Source organism: Serinus canaria, chromosome 9, assembly GCF_022539315.1.
Source record: "Serinus canaria isolate serCan28SL12 chromosome 9, serCan2020, whole genome shotgun sequence".
In the NCBI taxonomy this organism is placed as follows: Eukaryota; Metazoa; Chordata; class Aves; order Passeriformes; family Fringillidae; genus Serinus; species Serinus canaria.
The window spans coordinates 14811639-14837675 of NC_066323.1; the positions used below are offsets into that span (position 1 = coordinate 14811639).

The window sequence follows — 26037 nt, forward strand, 5'->3', positions numbered from 1 at the left end:
AGGACTTAATAATTAATTAATCACATCTGTTTCCAGTCAAGCTCAAATCAGTTTTCATCAAATAGAATGGATCACACAGCATTTTTTATTGTTGTGCTTGTAAAGTGAATGGATGCATTCAATAATGGGGGAAGTGTCCCTTGTGATTGAAAACTGTATTTTTTCCTTTCTTCTTACTAGGCTTGCAGAAAATAACCTTAACGTTTCAGGTGTGACAAGAACAATTGAATTACTAACATAAAATGGGCTTATTTTGAATTCGGATTTATTGTGAAAGCATGAGTAAAGAGCTTATCCTACAAAAGGAAATCTGCAGTTCTTTGAAACTCAGATCTAGTCCAAGAAACTAGAATATGAAAAAACTGTTGCAAGCAATTTTTGAGCTGGGCTTTGTTCACATGTCAACACATTTTATCTTCAGTACTCTTAAAGGAAAAGAAAATTTCTATGAATATCTCTGGCACTTGGCAGTGGAGCAAGCTTAAAATGTAACTGACAAACCGTGGAACAGAACTAGCTCCTTCCTGAAAATTGTTCTTTTCTGTCACTTAAATATTATTTTGGGGAGAAGAGATGTAGAGATTGTTCCTTGAGAACTTAGGTATTCTTTTGATTTGCAGGGGAAAGAGACTTTAAGGAGATAAGCCCTTCTGAACATAAAGCCCCATATTTCCTTGATATGTCAAGTATATATATAAACTTGCCATATAGCTGAGTGTTAAAAATGAAGAAGAGGCTGAGCTTGACCCTGATGTCTGATGTATCACCTTATATGTATGAGATGTGTCCCCAAGTAGAGTAAATAACACTCTGAACTGTGACCAAACCACAAGATAAATTAATAGACCATATATTTTGGACTGTCCTCTATGGCGTCTAAGCCTTCTATATCAGGACAAAATCTGACATTCATCATTGACTTCTCCAAAATTAACTTTCCTAATAATCTTTAGTCTATTTTCTGTCCAAAAATGTTACAGAGTCTGGGGTATACAAAAATTTGAGCCAAAGAAAGAATTCCAGCTGAGGTCTATAATAGCATTGTTTTATATAAGGAGGTTTTAGGACTTGGTGTCCCTGATACCAGACCTTTGGATTAGTGGAAAGATAAAATTCCTAGTGTAGACCCAATACTTGTTTTTTTACATTAATGATATTTAAGGTTCATGTAATTCTTGAGGTAATTATAACAAATATTTAATAATAAATAACTGTGCTGCTATACTGAGAAATGTAATATGAGGCTCTGCTCATGCAGGGATATTGTACAGGAAAGAATGGAGTAGCCTTTAGGACTGGAGCACTTGGGTGAAATTTGCATTTAAAGATGAGGAAATGTCTGATTCCGGTGATGTGTTTTCCCTTTGATGTGAAGACAAGTGAAGGGAGCTGCCTGATGGTCTTGGTTGATGACAGCAAGCCAGCAGTGTGATTTAGCTCTCATTAAGGCAAGCATTTCTTCAGTATTTTCTTGGAAGCTGTTTCCAGGACAAGCAAAAGTATTGATGCTTTTGCAAAAGGCAGTGCTAAACTTTGGAGTCCCAGGTGCAAAAATAAACATGTGTCTGGAGGGATGGGCTTGTCTTCCCCAAGGAAACAGGGGAAGTACAGCTAATTTTTCCAAGAGATTAAACTTGGAGTTTGTAGATGTAGATATACATATCTATAAATGCATTATGAATGTAAAATTCAACAGAGAAAAGGGAAGACCTTTAACCTGAAAGTCAGTGATGGCATAAGAAACAACAAAATAGCTGTAGGTAAATTCAAGGTAGAAATTAAAGGCATGCAAGGCTCGGACAGCATTTTTCCTGAATCACTGAGCTTAGTCTTGTCCATGCTATTACAAATGCTGTTTTAAAAACAGGCACAGTTTTGCCCCTGCTTTCTAACTCCAGTTAGGAAGCTTTCAGCACCCAAATGAATTGGGCTCTGAAACTGCTGTCCACAAAATGAAGTGTAGGTAAAAGGCCCAGCTCTCTTACAAAGGAAGTTGTGTCCACAAATAGGAGTGTGTGATGTGATTAGCTCTGACCACACAGAGCTGCTCTGTAACCTGCTGATCTGTACGAGTGCTGTGCCCTTTCCTATTTCTGTTACTCCCTTAAATTCCAACATATCTGATGTTTTCTCTGAATAGGTTACTCTTTTAAGTCTGTTTTTGAAAATTCCTGATAATGAATGGTGGTCACGTTCCTTTTTTGTGTTTATCCTTTTGCTTGAATGTGGCAACAGTGAATTAGCATAAATGGTCTGAGGAAAGTAGTTAATATAATTTGTATTCTTCTTTAATCCTTTGAATTTACCTCCTTGAAGATACATCAAAGATGAGTTTGGTTCATAAATATGTTCAGAAGATGAATAGAATAGGGGGAAAGAATCCTGTTTTATGGTATTTTTAAAACCAGAAATAAATCCTTTATAATCAGTAATTGACCTATATGATGTTTTTTCCAGTTTGTTTCAGATCCTTGTGCCAGCAACCCCTGTCTCCATGGTAACTGCAGCAGCAGCGGGGATGGCTACCTCTGTGTGTGCAGGGAAGGCTTTGAGGGAGCCCACTGTGAACACTCACCCCAGAGCCCTGCAGCCTCCCAGGGGACAGAGGCCACCTCACCCCAGCACAGCAGCCCAGCCTCATCCACCCTGGAGCCTGACATTGCTCTGCCCCGCTCCAGAGCCACTGTCACGTTACCCACGTGGCAGCCAAAGGCTGGACAGAGAGTTGTGGATCTCAAATGGGATGAAATCGAGGTGAGACTGTTCGGTCACAGTGAAAATTCACTGACAAAAAACTTTAAAGTGTTATTTTTGGGTTGTCATTTCTGCGTGGTTTCATGATGCCCTCGTGAGAAGACTGAAGATGTGATATCTGCCCTGAGTTAGTATGCTGATAAACTTAAAACAAAAACCCATCTGGTCCATGTTATGAGTAATGGACTTGAGTTGGCTAGTGTGTTGTGTTAGATACTTCTTTGAAATGGGATATTAGTTCTTCCAGTCAATTGTGTGACAACATATCTCCAAACATCACATAAATTTAGGGAATGCTAAAAGTTAAAGCAATACCTTTATATTTTTTGGTATTTGCTGTTATAATCACATTTTGCTACTTGTTTCTGCATTATTAAGACAACATAGTCACTTCAGGATTGGAAGTGGTAGCTAATACATTACAAGGGCACAACTCTAGGGATGCAATGACAGTGGTGGAAACTTTTAAATGTTTAAATTTTATGCATTTGTTGTAACTCCTACAAACAAATCTCTGACAAAACTTTCAATTTCTGGTAAAACTACAGCTGGAAAGCACACAATATATGATCCTTAAGAAATGTGATCTTTGCTTTCCATTCTGTTGCACTCTGTTTGTAATGCTTAAATGTTTTGCATGGACTCAAGTATCTGCAAAAATTAAAAAAACTATCAAGCTTAACCAAGTTATTGTTAAAGTAACGATCAGCTTAGTACCAAGGGCTATTGTGACATATTTTTCTTTTTAAGAAAGGCCTTGTAATATAATTTTATTTCAGGTTATTCAGAGATAAATAGGTAAAATGTCAGTTGTGTCTTTTTTTTTAATGTTCCAATGAGTTTGATTCTCTTGAGGTGTTTTAACATACTGCATAATGAGAAAGTGAGCGGGCAGGAGTTTAATCATGGAACAAGTGTATTTTTCATCACTCTTTTCTAGCCTAAACATATTTGTTAAAGTTTCCACTGTGAATTTTATTTAATCAATTTAATGAAAGTAGAATCAGACCATGTAAAATATATGTTTGGTGTGTTAGGACTCTGATTTTAGCTGAGGTAGAAGTATTTATAGGGCTGTGTTCCATTTCGGTGGGAGTGCTGGTGGGCAGTGTCTGGAGCATAAAGCTTTATTTCCTGGAATTCCATCTCCCATATCTATTACTTTACAGTAGAACATATGTCAGCCACCAAGGATGGAGTTTGGAGAGAGCACTGAAGCAGAAACAAACAATGATCTGCTCTTATGACTTAGTTTAAATGCAGCCTCATCTCTGCATGGGTGGTCCACATGTCCTGATCAATTAAGGGCATGCTCTTCCCTGTACCAGATTTCCCTGGTGTGTCTTCCTCAGTCTGTGGTCTGCTGTTGTATAAGGAACATTTCTGCCTGGTTTGCATTTTAGGTAGATTCAGTAAGAATTTCAGTCAAGCAGATAATTCACAAGTGACTATTTCAATAGCTGAAATTCACCCTTCTGCATGTCTTCTGTTACCTAAGAAATACAGATAGGGCATCAATTGCTATTGCATGACTAACACTAGCATGGCAATTACTTGCTATCCTATTACAAAATTGCTTGTGTTGATATGTTTTAACATTTATATGTGATGGGTCTTGTATTTTTGACAAGCTCTCCAGTGTGGCATAATGACCTTCCACCTTGTTCTTTGGAAGTCACAGTGAGAGAGATGATTATCTGGAACAAAGATTTCAGTTGCTGATTCAAGACATTGTGTCTGATAGATATTAACCGAGGACAGTTGATTTGCCTGAAGGTCTGTGCTCCAAAGTCTCTTTGGTGGAGGTTTCAAAAGTCAAATGTGTTAATAATAAAAACACTGCCTTTCCTCATAGCTGTAAAAACTTGGCAAAACTTGATCCTTCACTCTCTTAAAAGGAAAAGTAGCTGTAGGTTTTGTATGCAAAAATGTGCTCTTGTGATCTTTGAGTTTCAGAGGACAGCAAATACTGATATTATGCTGCTGTTTGTTTTTTATAACTCTTACAAGACAGTCTGTTTTCTAAATTATTCTATACTGATACTGGTGGTGAATTAATGTTCTTTCAGACCCTTTTGTCTCAGAGAGAAATTTTGCCAGACTCTTTCCAAATGAAAACTCTCACTATCTTGCAAGGATGAAATTTCCATCAAAGCTTTTCTGGGAAGTTTTGGGAACTCAAAGAATGAAGACCTGAGAGAAGTAAGCTGTCTAGGAGAGGCATGATGTTTGCTTACAGCCAGACATGTTTTCTGTATTCCTTGGATACCAGGGATACATTCAGCACTGCTTGCTGGAATCAGCTGTCTCTGTAGTGTCTGTACCATCAGGTAACACACAGATGTCTTTGGATGCAGCTTAATTGCCGAGTGGTCTTCATATAAGAAATTAATCTTTTCTTGATATGCAGATTAAGGACTAAAAACATAGATCATAAGCAAGAATTTCTTCTCTCAGTTGATTTTCTTTAGTATAATATGAATTTATCTTTGTGCTCACCCATTGAAAGATAATTCTTTTTCCTACTTGGGACAACTGGTTCCCCTTGTAAGAGAGATCCTACTAACAATCCACATTTGCCCAGTTCAATCATCTTGTGTTACAGCGTATAGGAGATATTTATTAGCCAGTAGTGGAGGGAAAAAGAAACCATCTCATTAATCCTACTCAATTAATGGATTTAATAAAGGTTTCAGTGTACAAAATCAGCGGTAAGAATAGCAGTATCATACTCTTATATACAGCTTTTCATAATAGACCTGAAATTCTTTTCAAAGGAAATCAGCTGCATTATTCCCATTTTACAGACTGAGATGCTGAAGCACAGAGCAGTGAAGTGACTGGCCAGGTGTGCAGCCAGAAATTAGAATGCTGAGCATGTGAGTCCTAGTCTAACCTTCTATTTATACTGCAATTTTGTGCTCAGATTCAAGGCTTTGGAACTAATGATTAGAGGCTACAATAAACTTCTAATTCCCCTTGCAGTGGGGACAGCATTTGTTTTATGTGTGTCCTTAGTCAGTAAATTGCAAGCCTTTAGGAGTGTGGCTGAATCAGGTGTAGAATCCTGAGAGTGTTCCTGCTCTGCAGCAATGGCAGAGTTATTCCTTAAGTATATTCTTGAAACAGGAACCTCGAAGTCATGGCTACTTTTATGTGCTGCTAAATGTTTGTGCATTTTTTTTGGTCAAAGTATGATGTGGGTGCAGAAGGAGGAACAGAATCTCAACAAATGCAGAGGAGAGATCCACTTGAGATTGATAAATACAGAATAGAAACTTTATCCTTAAAAATGGCAACTTAGGAAAAGCTTTCACATGGAAATAGGTGCAGGTTGGAGTATATCCAACCTTGTCCTTTGCTTACCCTGTTTTCTTGACATTCCCTCTTATTATTGCTGTTAAGTGCTGAAATGGGTGTGATTTTGGTTTGACTTAGGACAGCTTTTCTAACTGTGTATTAGACTTGTTTTTGAAATTTCTATAATTTTTTTTGCTCTGAGGAAAAAGATATTCTACAAACACATAAAGAGAATGAAGGAAGCACAGATTTTGGTAGAGTATTAGCTTTCTTCTAGGATAAATCTGTTACTTCAATAACTCTCTCCTCTACATTATTAATTTATGGAACTTTTTGTTTATATAGAAACATCATTTTCATAGACAACTTGATGTAAGCATCTCTGGATAGGTGCTGCTCTTTATTGTATTTATTTTCTAAATAAAACCCTAAATGGCTTTAAAAGCTCAATGTTCTTAAACAAAACTTATGTGAAGTTCATACAAACCTCATACAAACCTCAGTTTATTATATTCCATTACTAAAAAATATTTAATAGATAGTAATAAATACTAGGTTTCCTAAAATTTAAGCTCTTTGAGACAGAAATTCTAGCAGGTACAATTATGTCAAGATCTTGAAGGTCTTCTCTTCTGAAGCTATGTTGGTGGGCAGGCTCAGGATTTTTGGTTATCCAGGGCTGTTTTTGAAAAGTATCTGGATTAATTTACTGCTCCTTCAGGAATCATCCTGTTTTGAAGTCTTAAAGAGTATGAGGGAAAAAGAGGGGAAAAAAAAAACCACCCCAAAACCTGATGTGTTTACATCCTTTCAGTGTGTTGGTGTAGAAATATCTATAGCTGACTTGACAGTCTTAGGTTGAAATTTATGTCTCAGTTTATCCTCCAGTGACCTGAGCTCATACACTGCATGCAAAGATTTGACTATGTGGAATATTTGCTCAATGAACTTGTTTACACAGTGTTTATCTTTCTTTTCAGAACAGCTCCATAGACTCTGGAATAATAAATGACTATTAATTCTTGATGGAAGTAATCTTTGTTGAATGACTGTGCTGTGATCTAAGTAGAGGACAGGCAGCTAAGCCTCACATAGCCACTTGCTCACTGCTCCATCCAGTGAGATGGAGAGAGAACTGGAAGGGTAAAAGTGGGAAAACTCATGGGGAGATGAGGACAGTTAAATAATTTTAAAAGGAGAAATAGAAAACAAGAAAGGAAAAACCTGAACAAAACAAGTAATGCAAAAAGCCCTAATTACTCACCACCAAGTAACTGATGCCCAGCCAGTCTCTGAGCAGCAGCAGCTCTGGGCAACTTCCAGCCCCCAGCCCCAGCATGGCCTCCTGTGGTGGGGGATGTCCCTGTGCTCAGTTGGGGTCAGCTGTCCCACTGTGTTCCCTCTGCACCCCCAGCCTGCCTCCTGGGAGGGCACTCTGAGAAAGAGAAAAGGCCTCAATGCTGGGTGAACACTTCAGTGATAACTAAAATATCCCTTTCATCAGCCCTGTGTTCATAGCAACATTGCACTGTGCAAGCCATTGTGAAGAAAATTAACTCCATCCCAGCCAAAACCAGTATAGACTGAATGTCAGATTTTGTGAAGCTGACAGTGACTTTGGTGGATGGCTTGAAACAAGAAGGCAGCTTGCTGATATGATCATCTAGGGAATCTGTCATTGTGGAAGAGAGCCTCCTGTGCCTGCTGATGCCTCTTGGTGTGATGTTGGCATTGTAGTCTGTGACAGAAAAACAAAGTGTTAATAATGTTATCTGGAGGATTGCCATGCACTGGAGTGTGCTGGATCCTCCTGGTGCTGTGGTTGCTGACTCTTGCTCAGATGGGCAAAGCCACAGACTGCCAGCCACAGAATTTGCTGGGTGGATGTGCAGCCTCCCTTACCCCAGGTTTCAGTGCTATGATAACTGGTAAGACTTCTTCATCCGATCCTGTTTTTGGATGCAGTCTGTCAGTCTCCCCCTGGTGTTCCTCAGAGAGGCATTACTCCTACTCTCAACACTTCTGCTTTTCTCTCCCACTGGTGAGATATGTTAGATGTAAACCTTGATTTTCTTTCTGTTCTGGTTTTCTTTCAAGCATTGTCCTATCTGAAACTCTGAGGGTAGAAACAAGGGCAGTGATGTAGAGGTTAAGCTAAATGACTCTAGATTTTTCAGAAGCAGAAGGTTTTCTGTGCTACAGGGCAAGGGTACTGGAACTGCTTTTTCTTTTTTCTTTTAGAATTTTTTTCTGAGTTCAGTTTCTGTGCTAGAAATGATCCTGCTTTGTTGCTTGACATCCTGACAGTAAGTAGATAGTACTAGATCCCTCTCTTACGGTTCTATTCTTTTGCCTTTTATTTTCCTACTTCTCTTCATTTGCCAACAGCTGTTCAAGATCTATAGTTAGGATCTAACCTGGTTTGTTTCTTTTATGTATTATTTTTCCCTTGCATAAAGAAGACTGCCAAACATGTTACATTTCTTAAAAATGAGGGATACCTCTTGCCACACTTACAGGGTCATAAGAGAATAAATCCTGCAGGCCTTATTCTGATAGAAAAGTAGTTATATGTTTAGAAAAGCCAAAATTGCACTTATGAAACTTGCTTTATTGAACTGGAATTTAATATGAAATCCCTTGGAAGAAAATCTGAAAGAACTAGCATTTACAAGACCATCCCTCATATTGCATTTGTCATGACAGTTTATGTCCTACTGAAGAACTGAAAGCTTTTCTTTCATGATAACTAGGCCAGTTTTCATGGGGTCCCACCCCAGAACACAGCCTTGCTTTTCTCAAAAAACTCATTTTCTCACTCCTTCCATAACATAATGTCTTTTCAAATGTGTTTAAAATTTTAGTTTGTTTTTTTTTACTTTTAAGCACAGATCTTTGCTGTAGGATGAGTTTGTATCCATCTTTATTTAGTTCAAGAATTGTGTGCATTCATACATTTTGTTTAATTCCAGACTAATTTGCCCCACTTTGCTCTGGCTGCAAGACTGTGCAGAGTTGTCTGTTGCCCCACTTGGAGATAAAAACAGGAGAACAGCTTCTTGAGGTGAAAAAATCAGGAGGTTGACCAGAGTGAAAATTCCCAAGGCAATATTTTGGAAGAGAACATTCTCAGAACAGGAGGAAATTACCTGAGTCGTGGGTATCTGTGTGTGCACACACATGCACACATACTTATTTGTGGTTAATTCAGGGATATTTTCAAAAGAAGCACTTTCACTGTATGCTGGAGTGGGATTTAGTGAAAGCTGTGGTGTCACTGAAGCTACAATGGCAATTAACAGGAAATACTAAATAGGCAGCTGGCTCTTGGGGTGACTTTTCACTGACAGCCTCAGTGTAGGTGAGGTTCGAGGCACCTCTGGATTTTTTTTTGAGTCCAAACCCTTGCTCCTAGCAGGGTCAGCTAGAGCAGGTTGCTCAGGACTTTATTCATCTGACTTAAATAATTCAAAGGATGGAAAGTCCACAAGATAGCTGGGCAGCCTCCTCCACTGATTGGAACTATCTGTTACTTTTCAGAAATCTTTATTAATACCTTATTGATAGGGTAGTGAGAACTTTCTAAAGCACATATGAATTTGACCATCCTACTTACAAACCACTTTTAAATTTGAGGAAAGTGGGGTGCATTTTGCAAGAAGTAAAAGCTTTCTGCCATTCTATCAACTTGGGGCTGAGATACAAAAGAAATGCAAACGGATCATGGCAGCAGAATGGCTGGGTTTTGCACTGTCAGGATTAGTCTGCCTGTGTTGATAAGGCCTTGTAGAATTACAAATGTCTGCTCAACTTTTTAAGAAATCTACTATGAAATTCCATGTACAATAGCTATTTTCAGAGAACTAATTTCAGCACTGAGAGGCTGCATAAATGTAGACTTAGTCTGTATGCTCCTCTTCTCAGCCTTATTGAATTAAAGTCTGGTACACTTAGGAAAGCAATAAAGGCACTCACTCATGGAAAGATATTGCCTTGGGATTTATGTATGTATTTCAGCACTTGTTGAATTAAGTGTATATCTCATTATTCTGGTTTTGTTAGGCAGGACAATATCTGCCTAACTCATGCTATTTAGTTTCTTCAGAAAAGTTGTAATATGGAAGAACAGTTTATTTCTCTCTTAGGCACCAGTCCTGATTTTCTTTGCAATCTCTTCTATACCACTGCCATGGTCTGGTAAGGAAATCTAACAAAATCACTGCTGGCTTGCTAAGGCCCAGGTGGAGATTGTAGGAGTGAGAACTCTCAAGATTTCACTCTTGCTTTCTCAAATGATGCTGCTCTTTTACCTATGTAAAGTCTAAAAACATTTGAAGAAGAAATATAGTTTTTATATATCATGTTATATTTTAAGAAAAATATAACATGATTTAGATGGAAACTTGTGGAACAGTTCTGTAAAGAGGAATTCTGTATTTCCTGTCCACAATTTGATATTTAATAATTTTTAACTCTAATAAGGCATTGAAGAACAGTCTTGGATGCATTCTCTGTTGACACAGGAGCTTATCTTTGTAAGCAGCTCCTAAACATACTTTAGAGTCTGGAGGGTGCATGAAGGTTTTATTTTCTTTGGTGACTATTTTTAAAGTAGCTGCATCATTTGTGTAAATGTTTGTAAGTCTGTTCCCCAAGAACCTTCTTGCTGTCCTGACATTTCTGTACTAATAAATGCTTCAGGAGAAGTGTTGGATGTCATTGCAGTTATGTGATGCTTTCTTTTGATTGTCTTTAAATGACATTAGATACCTACTCTGTTTATATTTTTTTCTTTAGACTAGGAATGATCTTAATGATTTTCAGAAGACAAAAGTATATTTCCCAGTGACTTCAGTTTTAAATATCTCCTACCAGTTCTAGAAGCCTTTTTTCTTGTATTTGAGTGTGAAAATTACAAATGGTTTTCATCTCCTGAGTGTCCTTTATTTTTGTAATTTATTGGTTGTCTTTGCCCTCATTTTTCAGTAGTACAGTTGTGCAGAGTGCTCTGTTAAGACATTAAAGAGACACACTTAAAAATCTTTATAAAAATTTCTCACAGCTGTGAAAAAACCTGCAATTTGTTTCTTAATTCAGGTGTCAAAGCTGTCATTTTTTGTCTCCACAGAACTTGGCTGAAATAGGACACTGCTGAGACCATTTTTTTTCCTTATAAGAGTTACTGCTTCTTCATTTGTTTTTTTGCCTGTTCCAAGTATCAGGGTTGTTATTATATTTAAAAAAAAAAAAATCAAATTTAAGATGTTGTAAAATTTGGGTTTAGCATCCTACTGTTTTAGATGGTTATTTTACCTGATTCTTAGAGCAGGAAGTCAGGGCCACTTACAAACAGAGTTCCTAGAGAAATACATCAAACATTACAGATCTCTTAAGAGAAGAGTCAAAATCATGCATTTTGCCTTCACTCTTCTAATCATCTTTGCAATATTTCCTGTCTGTGCTTTCTCTGCTGAGTAATCCTAAATTCTGATGTGTTTGCAAACTAAAGCCTGTTTTTGTTTCATTGGGTTTTTTCCCATTTTATGAAGGTTCAATCTCAGGTGTTGTTCTGTAGCCACTTTGTTCAGCTCTTGCTTCTATGGTTCTTTTATTTTTATTCCAGTTGCAAAGACATCAATACCTTTCACTTTAAAAACCTCTAATATTAAACAGTAAGGTAAATGAAATGCTTACATTACAACTGCCCCCCTATGTTCTAAGGTAATGCATGAAATTGTAAAACTATAGAAATACTATAAAAACGAGTGTGTTATAGATGTAGTATAAGACTGTATGAGAATAGAGGTACTTATTTCTTTTTCCCCTTTGTTCCAGTAGGCATGCAGATTATCAAAGAAAAAAAAGTTTAAATGTTGGCAAATATAAAAGGAAGAGTGTTAGCCAAACTAATTTTGGATGCATTGTATTTTGACTGCCAGGTCCATACTTTTGACTTCTGTGATATAAAAATTGTAATGGATATATTATAATTTTTCAAAATTAATTTAAAAGAATACAATAAAATTGCATCTCTCTTTATTTTCATGTACTGTATGTATTCATATTATACACATCAGGGAATTCAACAATGGATTGAGTAATCTAGACACTGGGAAATCATTCACTTGGGAAATGTGAATACTGAGTATTTGTCTTGCCTGAGTCAAGATAAGCTCTGAAGGTCCTAAAAATTATTACTTGCATCATATTCTGGACTTCTGCTGTTCGTGTATTTTTTACATGTGTTTCATTACATTGATGTAATATTTAATATTTGAATTGTATTTAAATTTACAAATTTTATTCTGGCTTTTACTTTGATGTAATATTAATTCATGGAAGTGTGTCAGGTTGCATATTTGTATTTTCAGTATTAAGGTTGATGTAAAAAGTTTGCAAACATTCTCTATGGCTGAAAGAATAGCATTGCAAACTGCCTAGAAAGTTAAACTGGTTTGTTGGGTTTTTTCCAATGTGACATTTCATAGGCAAGTTGATGAAGAACATGAAAAGTTATTTTAAACGGATTATATTAAGTGATAGACTCAATTATGCCATATAAAGTATTGCTTATTTGAAATAAATGTACCCTTGGAAACACTAATAATTTTCAAACAGTCTTTAGGAAATGACTACTATGAAGATCTGAATAATGAAGGAGTTTCTGTGGTTCCTATGTTGCATGACACTGTGTATAGTGTCTGGATGTAGTTAATGTAGTAACTGATTTTATGCCTAGTAGGCATCACTAGATTTGGAAAATGTGTGCTTTGGCTCTCACTGTGATCGTCATCCTTTCTTTTCCCACCTGAAACTACTGTTTGTCCAAGCATTTTTTACTTGGAAAGAATAGTAATGGGCAAGTAGGAGAGTGTTTTTTAAAGAAAATCTGTGTTTGGAAAAAAACCTATTTCAACATATTAGAAAGGCAATGTCTGTATTTGTTAGTATAAATAATTCAGTATTGTGTAGATTAATGATGAACTATTTCTTGGATGTAGCAAATGTTAGAGCATGATTTATTATTCTAATGGACCAGAAAGCTATTCATATTTTTCTGTATATGTTCACTTTTAAAGGAAGATGCCTTTAGAAGTTCACACTTTCCTGCAGGAGCTTTTTGTTAAAACAAAACCCTGAAAGGATGGTTATCTGAATTTTCAGCATCTTTGTTGGCAGCACAAAGGTTTCAGTGAATGTTCCTGAGGATTTTTAGAAGATGACTGCTGGACTACTGGTGTCATTTGTAAAAAAAAAAAAAAAAAAAAAATCTTTTATGTTTTCTTTGGACAGATTTTGTGGTTTATTGTTAAAGAAAGTGTTTTTTATTTTCAGATAACCCCAGATGTGGCTTGTGGAAATGCCAGTTCCAATACTTCTGCTGGAGGCCGGCTTATCTCCTTTGAAGTTCCACAGAATACATCAATCAAGTGAGAATATTCTTATATGTGATGAAATACAAAAGCACTTTTATTTTCATTTAACTGGATATTTTAGACAATGGTTTTTCAGATAGGCAAATTTGTCAAATGACTAAAAGACGATGAGAGAATTCAGACAGACTTCAAGCACGTAGCAGAGCCATGATAGCTTTTTGCTTGGCATAATTTCTCCCACATACTTAATGTTTTAGAAGATGTAAGCATGTAAGCTGTCTCTGGGCCATCATAATGCGTTAGAAATTAGGGCAGATGTGTTGAAGATGTCAGTTTGGAGAAGATATGACTTAGTGCAGTGAACACTTTTTCCCTGTTTAATCTCAAGATGAGCTTGCTGATAGAAAGTGTTATTGCTGACTTTATAAGTGCATGTATATTGTGCATTTGTATTTGGTTTCTGAGTTATTGCTTTAGGTGTCCCCATCAGCTGTGAAATCTTTGTGTATGTCTTAAAAAACCAAGTTTCTCAAAAAATTTGAATTTATTCTGTTATTCACTTTTCAAAATCATGCTTTTTGGATAAAATACTTATTTTGTTATGCTTAATTAACAAAACCTGACTTCCTAGAAAGATCTGATTCTGTCACCGGGATGAAGCATTTTCTTATTGGAAATTTTATTAAAAAAAAAAAAATCTGCCAACGTAGTTCTCTGGCTCACAGCTTTGCTGCAATTTTAGACTTACATTTTCCCAAAATAGCCTACTTTTCTCATACTGTCATCTTATCTTTCAGAATCCCATGTTTCTGTTAAAGGCCGTGCTCACAGGAAAAAACAAAGTGATGCAAGCAGACAAGCTGCAGACAGTTTGGAGCAGTAACTGTTAAACGTGGGGGCCATCCCACCCTTCCCACGGGGCTTTGAATTGTGCTCATTCATGAGCCTTAAGCCTAAGTCAGGAGGAGATCTGGGAGGGTGGATGCCCTGGCTAGCTGCAGTCTGAAAGCAAACAAATGGCTTTTCTTGGAATCAGGAATAAGCCAGCATTTGTGGATTCTAAAGTTCTATTAAAAAGCCTTGATGGAGAAACCCAGTTTTAAAGGAGGTTGCAGAGTACACAGTCAGCTTTGAGCATTTTTACATTGTATATATAAGTCAAGATCGATTTTTATTTCATTTACTATCTCAAAGGCCCAAGTAACTTACCTGATTCAATGGCTATCTGTGAAAGGAGAATAATTTCAGTTTAATAAGTTGACTTTGTTTTGAATGTCATATGAAACCTAAACTGAAAAAACCAGTTGCTATCCTGTTGTAAGAGTGAGACATTCAGCTTTTGGAATAGCGATTGGGTTGTTCTTAAAGAGGGTGCAAATAATGTAAAAAATTTGCTTCTTATGACCCCTGGTTACAAGATTTTTTCAATATCTGTCGCACGTGATTACAAAACTTTGGTTTTCTTGTTTTGAAGTCAAATAACAAGTGACCAGGGATAAACTGCCTTTGTTTTTAGCAGGATTGAAACCATTTCAGTACAGAATATTGTGGAACAGAGCTTCATCTCTAGGTATTTGAAGGTCTGTTTTCAGCAGGAGAGAACTGCCAGTTTTTAGCAGTTGGATGCAGTTGTGTTTGTATTTTTGGAGGTTTGTTCAAACTCATTTTGGATTCCTTCATGGGAAATTAATGCAAATACTTGGGACCTTACCAGAAATGATATATTTTTATTGTTTCCTCATGGAGGTGAGTAGGAAAAACAGTGCCCTGTGAGTACAAAGACTGGCATAATGTAGCTCCCTAATGGAGCCAACAGAGTGGATGCAGCAGTAGACTTTATATCCAATCTGTCAATATTCAGGAAGGCACCATGGGCTCAGTGACCTTGGGAGCATTACATGACTCATTTGATTTACAAGAATAAACTGTCCTGAGTCTTCGATCTGGTGTGTCAAACAAATGAGGATTTCTACCAGGATCTGTCTCCTGGTATTGAGTGAACATTGAATGTTCTTCAGTAAACAGCAGGGCTGGACGTGCTTCAGCTGCAGAAAATAATGGCACTGTAGGATGGAGGTAATACTCAAAAAAGCATAATTACAAAGACTGAATAAGGGTCTCTTATAAGGATATACTTAACTATTATGTGATGTTTATCTAAAACTCTTCTTGGGTATTAGGATGGTGACCTTCAAGTATCAGAAATTGGGACTCTGTATGATTTACATAAACTATAATGCAAATCTTACAGCTGAAGCATTTTTAAGTTTTGTGGGCATGCTAAAGACATTCAGGATTTTTCCTAATTCCATGCTTGCTAGAGTTGAGTTTCCCATCTTTGTTAAGGTTCAGTTCTGCAGTGATGTACTTCCTAAGTACACCAACTTCCCTCAGTGTAAATATTCTCATAATTTCTTTTCTTAGAATAAGGCAAGATGCTACTGCTTCTCTCATCCTGCTCTGGAAGGTCACAAGCACTGGATTTAAGCAGTGTTCACTTATTGATGGCAGAAGTGTCACTCTTCTCCAGGCACTGGGTGGACTTGTGCTTTCTGAAGAAATGCTTGCATTAGGCAACAACTACTTTATTGGTGAGTACCATGCTGACTTTCTGTCCATCACCTCTAGGTGACAGCTGATGGTTTACTCAGCATTTAGGAGAACAAGGGACTAATTCCTTTAAGTGCTGAAAGATCCTAATGGGATATTGGGACCATGTTTCAGACATTGGTTCATTCAAACCAGACAAGAGCTACTCTAAATTCTTACACAGTTGGCACCATTCACTTTAAAATCTACACAGTCATTTTTGTCTGATACCTTGAGATGATGCAAGTTATTTTCTATGTTCTAATTTAATAAGCTTTTGGCAAATGCTGCAGTATATAATTGAATGCTTGAGGTGTTTCTTTGTCAGGAATTGTGTCGTGGGGTGCTTTGTGAAGAAGCTTAAGCCTGTAGACAGGAAAATTGAAAAAAATACATTACAAGATCAGATTTCCTATTATATTTTAATAGTGTTTAATTGCACTGCTTTTTTATCCTCTGGTGTTGTCTCTGTGAATGTGGAGCCTTAGAAATATACTATTTGTTTCACTCAGCAATTAAATGTTAAGCATCTTCGTGGAAGGAGTATAATGAAAATAGCCTGATACATTATTTTTAAGGGTATGGGAAATAACACAGATTTAGAGCTATATTTTTGCATAGACACAATAGACTTAATTAAATTGAGATTTCTGGGCAGATGTTTTATTATACCAATGACATGAAACAAAAATCATTGTAATAAAAGCACTCATTGTTGTCTGCTTGAAAAGCTGTATATTTTTAAAGGAACTATAAGCTGCTACAATCGTTATTTGAAAACTTACCATGCTAATAAATGTAAAATTAAAAACATTCTGATGTAGAAACATGGGGAAAAATTCCAAGTGCATAGCCAATACAGAAAATCCCCAAATACAGAAGTAGTACCTTGTTCTCTCCTTTTTCAGCTATCACTTTCCAAAGATACTGCTTGAAGGTTGTTAATAGAATAATTTAATTCTTATCAGTGGTTTCCATTAGTGATGTTTATTTCCTTCAAATAATTTTCCACTTTCTTTTAATATTATTATTCCTTCTAAGATACTTAGTTTTAGGCTTTTTGTTTTTTTCCTTTTAATCTTGTTTTGCATTTAATTTATCAGAGTTAAAACCTTCCTCTCATGTCTCTGGAATAAATTCTTGAATTTGCTTTTTGGTAGTCAGTGCATGATAGAAGTATCCTGAAGACAGGATAATTGGTAGCTTTAGTGCAGTGGTGAAAGTGCCTGAAGGCACAGCTTGGTCTGAGCTCCTAAGCAGAGGGCCCAGGTTGCTCTATGAAGGCTCCACTTGGCTGTACAAGCCATACAGCATAGGTTATTGATTTAGATAACTAAAATCTGTATTGTGTTACTCTTTCATAGCTTGTCTTGTCCTCTCACCTCTATAGCTGAATTTCTGTCACTGGGATTCTTTGAATTTTTTATTGTGTGCTGGGTGACATGAGGTGAAAATGTACCTTTTCCTAGTGAATATAACATGAGGTTGAATTCACAAAAATGGCTTATTTCATGCAGTACAAGTATTCTGAGACCTCTTGCTTTACTTCCATGTGGCTTTCAATACTTTCTTTGGTTTTTCATTTCCTGATAGTGAAATTCTTTGTAAAATTTTCCAGCTGCAGAAACTAAGGCATAAATTTTTTACTTTAAGACAGAGCCTCTGAATTTCCTTCTCAGTTGTATGGAAATAGTCTGATTACTTCCCATCATCAGTTTTTGTCCAATGAAATGTAGGTCTTGGGTGTAAAACTTACTTAACTCAGTTTTTTGGTGTGAAAATGAATTTTCTCTTCACTCAACTGAAATCCATAATTCTGCCAAGGCTTATAGAAAAATAATTTGATCTTTACTTCAGATTTGATCCAGATGTTGGAAGAGGTCTGTCAATTTGACGTGCCTTGCAAGGTTTTAATCATTTAGCTTTCAATAAGTCACTCAAATAAAGTTTTTGTTATAGACAAATTTCCATATTTCTTGATAGACATGAAAAACTTTTTCTAAGGTACAAAAAGTTAAAGTGGGTGATTTTATATTAAAAACCCAATAATATTGCCAGTGCTTTTGTTGATGTTATTTAAGCTAGAATGATATGAGGAGGCCACAAGATGCTGGAAGTTTCTGTAAGGAGTCACACAGTCCAGCTGTGGACCATGTTGGTTGATACATATACTTCATATAATTTCCTCCTCCTTCCCCAACTCTTTTTTTGTTTATTCAAGTGTGATTTTAAAGGTTTATTCTCTTAATTGGTGAATTTTGTACAAGGGCACTCTTTTAATCTTGTCAAAAATTTCTGAATAGAACTGTAAAAGAAAAATGAGGAAGATATGAGTGGGGTTTTTTTTGGTTTGACTTTTTTTGTGTGTGTGTATCTCTTTTTGATCTACTTCCTCTTTGAGTCATTTCTCACAGTGTTCCTTCCAAGTTTTGTTACTCAGCAAGGTACTTTAATTTCCTCTTGCAATTCTTTCTGAATAAATTATTTATATCAAAGATAAAACATTTAGGGAAATATTATTTGTTTTGTGTTAGCTTGTGGTGACACAAGTTTAAAGTTGTTTATACAAGATTGAAAAGACTCAGAAGTCAGCAGTAATGTGCTGATTTGCTGATCATGTGGCTCAGGGCACAGTGTCTAGAGGTTGGGAAGAATGCTGTTTTTGAGATCTAAAAATAGACCCTGTCAGCACAGAGCTGTTCACCCCAGAGACAGTACCTGCACTGTGTGAGAATGAAGGGGAGAGCACAGCACAACTCACCCAAAAAGAGCACTCTGTGTTCTCTAGTGGGGTTTATGAAATGGCTGCTGCATCTGCAAACAGGCTCCTGCCTCTTGCAGTGCAGGGCAGAGTGATGGTGCTGTGATTGTGCAGCAGGACTATGTGGGTTAATTACAGCATTGACCTGGCTGTGGCCAGCAGAAGACTGGCTTGAACATTCTGTAACACATTTCCTTCCAGTTTTGCTCAGAGGATTTTTAAAGAGTTTCTCTGTAAGGTTTGCTGCTACACATGTGACAGTCCTATAAAATAATTTGTTTTATTAGAGAGGGTATTTATTAGCCAGTGGGGAAGAAACCCCAGTACAGTTCAGGCTTTGAAGTGAGCAAGTGAGTTGTGTGGATGAGGAGTAGGATGGCCCATGCCGAGGTGCTGGTGGCTTTCAATGGCAGGTGACTCTAGACAGAGGTGGTGATGGCGTGGTTGGTCTGTAGGACAAGCCAGGTGAGCTGTTCCTCTCTGCTCACGGTTTGCTGCTGCAATGTTTCTTTTGAAACCAAGATTTAAAAAAGGGTGTTTAATTGAGAGCATTTCTGAACAGGAAATGTTTTTAGTATTTATTTTGTGGAGTGCTATGGGTGGGCATCAAGATTGGCCAAAGAGATAGTGAAAAAGAGAAGCAGGAGGGATTTAATAGTGTTTTAAAAGAAGAGATGGAAATTTAGGGTTCAACATTAAAAATATTTTTGAAGTAAAAGGCAGGCTTTCCATTAATTAGACTTACAGATTTTTACTCTTTGTCCCAATGTTCTTTGAAGTTAATGAGTGATTCCTGCATAAACTATTAATGGTATTTATAAAATGTCTCATCAGTATTTGTTTTATTTCTGGATCTTCATATATTCATGCTAGTAGTAATGTACTAGAATGTTTGAAAATGAGTTAACTGCAAAACTTTACATTGTAAGAGTCATACACCTATTCTTCATTGCAATATATCTTGGAAAATTGAAATCAGATGAAATACATTTTACAAGTCTGAAAAAGTGAGATAAGAGGTCCCTGATGCACCATCAGTTGGTGGAAGAGACTTTCAGAAGTTCTCATGAATGCTAATAGGTTACAGCTAAGGATCTCTGGGGTGAGTTGATATTGCTCCTTGTTATATGTTTTGGGGGAAATCTAATCTCCCCAGCACTGTGCAGTCCTCTCTTTCAGGGAATAGTACACTGGATTTTGGAACCTGTATATATTATTCTATACTAGATTGTTGCAAACGCAGATTTACTGAATTGATTAAATAATAGCTGTATTGAGAAAAATTAAGCATTAACATTTTTCTTTAAAAAATAAAAAAAAGGCTTTGAAGAACATTCTCAGCTTGCCTGGCATCTCCCACAAAAATCCTTTATGATTTGTTGTGTGCATCTCTTTTATCCAAGCATGCTATCATGCTGTGACTGAGAACTGGAACATTAATTTTGAGAACATAGGTTGCAGTCAAAATACTGAAAATAACCAAATTCAATGCAGAATAAAAGCATTAAAATATTTCTTTTTTTAATGCTCACATTTAGAAGTTTTACAGTGATTGTACACCATCTGTTTCTGCACGAGTCAGGTAATTTACCCTGGTGCTAAATTAATATACCTGTTTACTAAGGCAACAGTTCTGTGCTTCAGGTGTATCCAAAGGTACACCTGTGACTGGCAGACTTGCAGTCAGGCAGGTCTAATTTCACACAGTTTCCATTTTGCTTGGAAAACTGGTATATACACACCTGTGTGGCTGTACAGACAGCAGATCATATTTAACAGTCCAGTTGACAGCTAGGACACAGAACAACCATAGCTTCTTTTTAATGAATTTGGAGATGGGGTAATAATTCATTGAATCACAGAGTATGCTGAGTTGGAAGGGACTCATCAGGATCATCCAACTCTTGGTCCTGCACAAGGCGCCTGAAGAATCCCACCCTGTGCCTGAAAGCATTGTCCAAACACTTCTTGAACTCTGGCAGCCTTGGTGCTGTGACCACTGCCCTAAGGAGCCTGTGCTGTGCCCAAACACCCTCTGGATGATAAATCTTTTCCTAATATCTGACCTAAGCCTCCCCTTCACAGCTTCATACCATCTTCCTTTTCATACCAATACAAAACTGCATATTATATGATTACTGTATGATTATTAGTTAGTTTTAAGAAGTGTTTGGAGGTTTTGGGCATAATGTAGAAGGTGGAGCTGGCACTGTTGACTCTGTGTGCACGCAATCTATTTCCTTTCTTTCTCCTAACAGCACTAAAAAATGAAATTATGTTTTCAGGTCTTTATGGTGGCTGTTAGGATATTATTTTTTTTGAAAAAATATCTAATCAGCTTTCATGAAAAAATGTTGGAAAAATTGATCTTCTGCCTCAGTGTGCCCAGAGCTGAAGCAGTAATGATGGGAGCTCCTTCAGAAAAATAGTAAAACAAACAGTTGGGCATTAGTATTTTGCTTCCATTTCCCCATAGGTAATATGATAGAAAATTTGTATATAATTGTAAAAAAAAGTGCTTGTAATTAGCTTGAAATGACTTGCTTTTAGACTTTGTGCTTTATTTAGCACTTCCACGGTGCTGCTTAAGCAGCTGCTTAAAAAGCAGCTTTCACGAGATATTGCTACATTAGCTTTTTAGCTTATTGTCTGCTTATAAAATCAAAGGAAGACATTTATAAGCAAAATTGCTATTTCTCAGATAAGCCCTTGCAGATTATAAGGTAGAAAGTTTAACATTTATTTTGAATTAATATTTTTATCTGAACAGAAAATAAGTCCTCCAGCATAACCTTTAAATTATAATGCTTATTTTCATCACAGCAAACAGAACCTGACGTAGACTTGTCAGTTGACATTGCTTGGCATGTCATCTGGTTTTCTCCAAGATACCCAGCCTTTTAGATCAATACAATATAATTAGCTGCTTTAAGCTATAATTATCAAGTATTAAAAAAAATTCCTTAAATAAAATTGGTAGCTGTACAAACTCACTTGAAAATAGGTGCTCTAGCATCTTTGTGGTGAGATGAACAGTACTGATGCCATTCAAATGCCAACACCTCTAAGGCAGCTTGCTTGAATTCCACAAAACTTTTTGATGTTTGGCTTAAAAAAGAAAAGTAATGCTTGGCTTCTGAAGCACAAAATATCTGCTGCTTTTTAATAAGTGTGGGAGCCATATGGTTCTATGTCAGGAAGGATAATATTTTCCAATCCAAAATGCTGTCCTGCCTTTCAAATGCAACAAATTATTTTCTTTTCTAACTCTGCCCTGAGCAGTTATTTACTCTTCTGTTGTTCTTTGATTATTCAACGAGTTTCCCTGCAAGACCTTGTCGTGCATTAACGAGCAGTCACCGCCAATACTTGTGCAGCTATATTGAATAGGCAAAAATGAAGCAGTATAAAAAAATACTATGTGAAATAAAAATAATCCAGAGAGATATTGTGAAACAAGTTGGCCTTTTCTAACTCTTCTCGTCTGGAAATAGGATTTCAGATTAAGAAGCAAATTGTAGCTCGGGTTTTGAGATGTGGTTTTTGTTGTTACAGGCATCTAAAACATGCACACATTTCTGTCTAAAGAAAGCAGTTTACTGCATCTTGAAATTGTTTTCACTTAAGCAAAAAATTAAATAGGACAATTTTATTTCATAATAGGAGGTGTGTGAATTGAATTCACTGAAAGCCACATAATCAGGTTACTCTAGCTTTAACAAGTTGCCATGTATCAGCTGAGCATCTGTGTGAACTCCCAGTCCATGGCATATTGCAGTCATTTGACTGAACCCTCGTTCACTCTGGACCTAATTAAATCTCCGTGCCCTGCACACTCTGAGGGATGTGCAGAAGCCCTGTCCGTGTGCGTGACTGTCCTGCTCCTTTCGTGCAGGCAGCCTCGCTGGGGGGAGTTGCTGGCAGCTGCTCCAGTGAGTGGGGTTCTCAATTTTAAGTGTGTAATTTGCCTGGAAGGGCCCTATTGTCTGCAAATTTGAGAATTGTGCTCAACAGAACATTTCCCTGGGGTTCTGGGCACAAGAGCTAACTTTGCAGAAAATGCCTTTTGGTGAGCAGTAGCAGCAGCAGCAAAGTGTGAACTGCAAGAAAAACATAGTGAAGTGTTAATTTCAATGATTTATTTTAAAAGATGGCCTTTCAGCATTCAGCTGAAATGCAAACCATTCTGAAGAGTACTATTGGCCTATATAAGAAAGGGTATCTTTATAAGTATGATAAAATAAATATCCTGTCCTTTGTGATCAAGTTGCGTGTACCTCATCTCACATATAAATAGATGTAAACATCAGACTAGTTACTATTTTCACACATTGTTTTATGTTTTAAGCTAGCATTTAAATAAGTTTAGAGTCATCTTTATTAAATTAGTAAATTATTCAAAATTAATTTCTATTAACTTCTATTTCTAGCAAGTAGCAATGCGAAATTATTTTTCTAGTCTGTCTTTGGAGGTTCATCAACTCAAATTTGTAATGTTTGGTGAAATAGTTTTTGTTTGTTTCTCTAATTTTAAGATTACTCTTTCTTCAAATATGACTTCTCTGACCAATTCACAATCAAGATCAAGATATTTATTTTAAGTTGATCACATGGTTGTTTGCATGATAAGATCTTGGGCAGACTGCAGAACCTGATCCATGGAATATGGATACCAGTGCATAACTGGTACATTGTCTCACCAGTGTGAGACACATTTTAATAATGCTTGTAAAATGTCATGAGGTCTTCAGCTGGTAGTGTAACATGCTGTAATGTGTATTTAAAAGTAGGGTAGCCACTAATAGAGCCTCTCTGTTGAAGCAGTCACTACAGATATATCCTAGCCAACCTTGCCATCCCATCTTCTGCAGCTCTCCTTAGAGCAGTCCCAGCTGCACCACTTGTATTCCACCACACTTAACTATGTTTGCCAAGTGTGGAATCAGAGGCTCTAGTGGTCTACATTTGGGCCCAAAATAGTTCTGTGCCAGCTTGGCAACTTGGCTGAAATGCTGACAAATAAGATACATTGGGAAATTGGGATACAGGAAATCTTTCAGAAGAATAGTCTTGTCACCCTTGCTGGGCTTTCACCATTACTGTGGACTGTAAGCAGAGTCCTTGAAGCTGTGGGAGAAGGTCACATTAAGGTACTGCCACAGCTCCTTAATAAGCTGAACGCAAGTGGCTTTGTAAGAGTAAGTGCACTCCTGCTAGCTGACTTGAATAATTCTGTCGTGGGGTTTGCTCCAGTCAAGTTATTAAGCTGGATAATTGTTTAAGTAACAGTGAAATTCAGAAATTGACGTTTGTTATAGAGGAAATGTAGTGGAACACGGGACTTTGCTATGCTAAGTGAATTCAACTGTTTTGCTCAGTTCATAAATATATTTTTACTACCAGTCCTGCAAAACTTGAGCTCCAGCTTGAGAGGCAAGCTGTGTGCTCTTTCTTCCCAAAGTTTTGGTAATAATTTTCTGACACCCAAGTTTTGCTTTCTCTTACACCAGTGTAACACTACCATTGTCAGTCTGCCTCTGGTAGAACTGTAGGATTGTTACTGAGGATATAACTTGAGCAGCAGCACTCTTACCTTTTAGTGGTAATGCCTGAGGAGAGAGTGTTTGATTGCAGGAGCCCAGGCTGTTTATTGTTGGTAGCAAAGGAGGAAAGCATATACATCTAAAACTGACTGTGGCAATGAATGCAATTTGGAGAAGACAGTGAATGTGATGAGAAGGTTTTCAGTCACCTCCCAAGAAAAATTCTTTAAATTGCTGTTTCACGTGAGCTTGTGAAAAATAAAATATTTGAAACAGTTCTTGAACTGATTCTCATTAGAATCTATATATACTTTCAAAAGCAGTATCTGACCAAGGCTTCTGTGAATAAAGCACAGTAAGCATGCTGATCTATATAGAATTTGGGAGAGTTGTGCCACCTATAAATAGTGCTATTTGTGGACAAAATAGCAATTTTGCTATTGCAGCTGTATTTTTGTATCCCCAGATGCTATGTTGCCTAGCAGCATCATTAGAGAATGATCTCAGATGTTCTGTATGGTGCTGATGGCGCTGATGTACTGCATCAAAGATTGCAAATGGCATTGATTACCTGTTCCTCACTTCTCATTTTCTTATGTATGATAATCATCCTGAGGCAAACTAGGAAAGGATTCCTGACCCATTTTTCCTATTCTTTAGAACAGTATTGGTGTCAGGGTCCTTAGGGGATTGGTAGGCCTTAATGACCATGAGTATCAGTGTCATGGGGGGCTGGGGGTGGGTTTGGTGTTAATGTTTGTCCATTTGTAAATCAAAAGCAGGCCTCTGCTACTTGAACATGTAAAGGTAAATTTTCAAAATTGAGTGCATCATGAGAATATCCTGTCATGCTTTTTCATTTGTTAGATCTCTAAAATGAGTTGGACATGGGTTGTATGAACAAGAGAAGGATTGAGCTTGCTTAGATTTGATAGATGGAAAACTATTTGAGATTGTGATATACAGTGCCATAACAGAGGGAAATTGGTTCATAGAGTAAGAGTAGATTTCCAACTTCATGCTTAGATCCAAAAAGGCACTGAACCATGGTGGTGATTAGTACAGACCTCTGTTTTCATAGTAATTTTCATGGTATTGAATGTTAACTATATCACATGACGAGGACATGAAATAGTCTTTGGATAAATTTTGGGCATCAAACATTTTAGGAGGTAGAACTAGAATTAATTCCTTTTTTTCTTTTTTTCTGGTGGGTACTGTAATAAAAATATAGTTGTCTTTCTTCCCTAGCTTCCTTTTTTTCAAGTGTTCTTATGTCTGCAAAGTTTAATGGCCATTAAAAAAAGAGGTTGAGTATATTGACTATTCTTGTTTAGCTTGCTGGATAACATTTTCTTCTGTGGTGGGAGAGATGTGGTCAAAAAGAAAATTCCTCTGGACTCTTTTACACTTTAGGTTATTTCTATGACTTTCCATCATCTGTGGATGAACTATCAAATATACCTATGTAGCTTCTATCCTGCACCAGTAAGGTTTATAAAGGATGCTCATTTTGCTCTTAACAGCAGTGTTTTTTCTAGAAGCTGAAATCTGGTCTGGAGGTATCACAGCTTCACTATGTTACTGCATGAGAAGAACTGAAGCTGTGGTGCAGGCACACCAAGTATTGCTGCTTTGATCCTGAAGGACTGATATGATCTGGGTTTCTTCCATTTAACTATATCTCAGTTTCCCATTTTCTAAGTAATGAATA

General features: G+C 36.9%; 1 protein-coding gene across 1 annotated transcript in view; it reads left to right on the top strand.

The window, feature by feature from the left end:
• DNER (delta/notch like EGF repeat containing) overlaps window positions 1-26037 on the top strand; it is a 106856-nt gene that overhangs the window by 41421 nt on the left and 39398 nt on the right. Inside the window, exons 2-4 of the mRNA XM_050978183.1 lie at window positions 2458-2754; window positions 13390-13484; window positions 15855-16021. Of these exons, the coding sequence (XP_050834140.1) occupies window positions 2458-2754; window positions 13390-13484; window positions 15855-16021 (559 nt within the window). The remainder of the gene's footprint in view (window positions 1-2457; window positions 2755-13389; window positions 13485-15854; window positions 16022-26037) is intronic.